The 2,500-nt window shown below is 33.8% G+C and overlaps 1 protein-coding gene and 1 long non-coding RNA gene across 2 annotated transcripts in view; one reads left to right on the top strand and one right to left on the bottom strand.

The window, feature by feature from the left end:
• Positions 1–176, bottom strand: part of LOC138859509 (uncharacterized) — a 7,649-nt gene extending 7,473 nt beyond the window's left edge. The window contains exon 1 of the long non-coding RNA XR_011398182.1: positions 134–176. This is a non-coding gene — a long non-coding RNA (uncharacterized lncRNA). The remainder of the gene's footprint in view (positions 1–133) is intronic.
• A 160-nt stretch (positions 177–336) lies between these two features.
• Positions 337–2,500, top strand: part of LOC113811599 (uncharacterized) — a 16,221-nt gene continuing 14,057 nt past the window's right edge. Inside the window, exons 1-2 of the mRNA XM_070116701.1 lie at positions 337–351; positions 896–1,035. Coding sequence (XP_069972802.1) covers positions 337–351; positions 896–1,035 — 155 coding nt within the window. The remainder of the gene's footprint in view (positions 352–895; positions 1,036–2,500) is intronic.

Below are 2,500 nucleotides of genomic sequence, written 5' to 3'. Positions count from 1 at the left end.
CCTATTCAGTAAACAAAATATCAGAGAACATTACATGAGCGATAATTCATTTTCTTGACACAACAAACAATAATAATACCAAAGGATACTGTCACTACAACTATAAAAACAAAATAAACGAAAATTGTCATACCTCAACAGCCGAGGCTTCGCAGCGTAATGAACCCTGGCTGGCGAATCACAACTGATCCGCTCAAAGGATTCGACCAAAACACCGAACCCTGAACCTTCTAATTCGCACAATAAGTTGTGTGAGAATGCAACAAAAATGAAATAAAAAGAAGAAAAGATACTTTCCTTCACAAGCAGTAGCAACAGGAAGAACAGGAGGAAGAGATGGAGAAGGCGAGGGTGATTAGGAAGAGAGTGAGGATGATCGGAATAATAGTAACAACAATAACGCTAAACAGTAATAATGATAATAATAATGATAATGATCATATTAATAACGATAATAAGAATAATTATAACAATAATAATCATAATGGTAATGATGATAATAACAATAATAATAATAACAACAATGATAAGACTAATGATAATGATAACAACAATTATCATAATAATTATTACAATAATAATAACAATGATACTAACAATTATAACAGTGATACAGTACTAATACTAATAAAAAATATCATAACAACAATAATAATTATCAAAAATTATTATCAGTATAAAAATAATAACGATAATAACATTAGTAACAATAATAATGGCTATAGTACTGATAATAGCAACGAGAACGATAAAGATAATGATCACAGTAATTATAACATTAATATCATTAATGATAACACTAATAATGATAATAAAAAGAATAACAATAATAATACCAAAAAAAAAAAAAAAACGTAATACAAATCACTGAAAAATTGAATAAAATTAGCCTCAGAGCAACGGTGCGAAGCGGTTTCTTGGCGTGACCGGGGACTCTGGGCGGGCGAGGGCGTGGCTCGTGTGGGTCGGAGGCGTCAGGCGGGAAGAGGCGAAGCGGAGAGGCCGGGTCGGAGAGGAGGGTGTGGAGGGGAAACGGTTGGGAGAAAGAGTGGGTCTAGATATGTGTCGGTATATGTGTGTGTGTGTGTACATAGTTTCTTTCTTTATGTATGGATGCATGTATGTATATATATATATATATATATATATATATATATATATATATATATATATATATATATATATATATATATATATGTATATATATATACATATATATATAGACATATATATATATATATGTATATATTATATATATATGTATATATATATAATATATAATAATAATAATAATAATAATAATAATAAAAATAATAATAATAATAATAATAATAATACATACATACATACATACATACATACTACATAATACAATATATTTAAAAATAATAATAATAATAAATAGTTCGGGTTTTTGGGGGGGGGGTTTTTTTTTTTTTTTTTAATTTTATTGTTGTGTGTGTGTGTGTGTGTGTGTGTGTGTGTTTGGGGGGGGGGGGTATGTTTTTTTTTTTTTTTTTTTTGTGTTTGTGGTGTGTGTGTGTGTGTGTGTGTGTGTGTGTGTGTGTGTGTGGTGTGTGTGTGTGTGTGGATGTGTGTTGGGTGTGTGTGTGGGTGTTTGGGGTGTGTGTGTGGGTGTTTGGTGGTTTGTGTGTGTGTGTGTGTGTTTGTGTGTGTGTGTGTGTGTGTGTGTGTGTGTGTGTGTTTGTGTGTGTGTGTGTGTGTGTTGGGGTGTGTGTAGTTTGGTGTGTGTGTGTGTGTTGAGGGGGAGTGTGGGTTTGGGGTTTTGGAGTGTGGGGGGAGGGTTTTGGGGTTTTTGGATGGTTTTGGGGGGGGGGTTTTGGGGGTAGGTGTGGGGGGGAGGGGGGGGGGGAGGGGGGTTTTGGGGGGTTTTTTGGGGGGGGTTTTTTGGGGGGGGGGGGGTTTTTGGGGAGGGGGGGGAGGGGGGGGGGGGGGAGGGGATGGGTTTTTTTTGGGGGGAGGGGGGGTGGGTTTTGGGGAGGGGGTTTGGTTGTGTGGTTTGGTGGTGGTTGGGGGTTTTTTTTTTTTGTTGTTGTTGTTGTTTGTTTTAGTTTTTTGTGTTTGTTTTTTGTTTTTTGTTTGCTGTTTGTCAGTTGTTTTTGTGTTTTGTTGTTGTGTTATTTTTCATTTTTTTTTTTTTTTTTGGGGCATTTTTTTTTTTTGGGGGTTTTTGTTTTTTTTGTTTTTTTTTTTCAGTTGTTTCATTTTTTTCTTTTTTTTTTTGTTTTTTTTTTTTTTTTTTTTTTGGGGGGGGGGGTTTTTTAGGGGGCATTTTTGTTTGTTTTTTGGGGTTTTTTTTTTTTGTTTTTGGGAGTTGTTTCATTTTTTGTTTTTTTTTTTTTTATTTTTTCGATTTTTGGGGGATGTTGTTTTTTTTTTTGCCATTTTTTTTTTTTTTTTTTTTTTTGTCCATGTTTTTTTTGTTGGGGTTTTTTTTTTTTTTTTTTTGGGTTTTTGGGGTTTTGGTTTTGTTGGGGTT

The sequence above is a fragment of the Penaeus vannamei genome, chromosome 3 (genome assembly GCF_042767895.1).
Source record: "Penaeus vannamei isolate JL-2024 chromosome 3, ASM4276789v1, whole genome shotgun sequence".
NCBI lineage: Eukaryota > Metazoa > Arthropoda > Malacostraca > Decapoda > Penaeidae > Penaeus > Penaeus vannamei.
The sequence above is the reverse complement of the archived record's forward strand: the minus strand, read 5'-3'. Positions and strand labels throughout refer to the sequence as shown.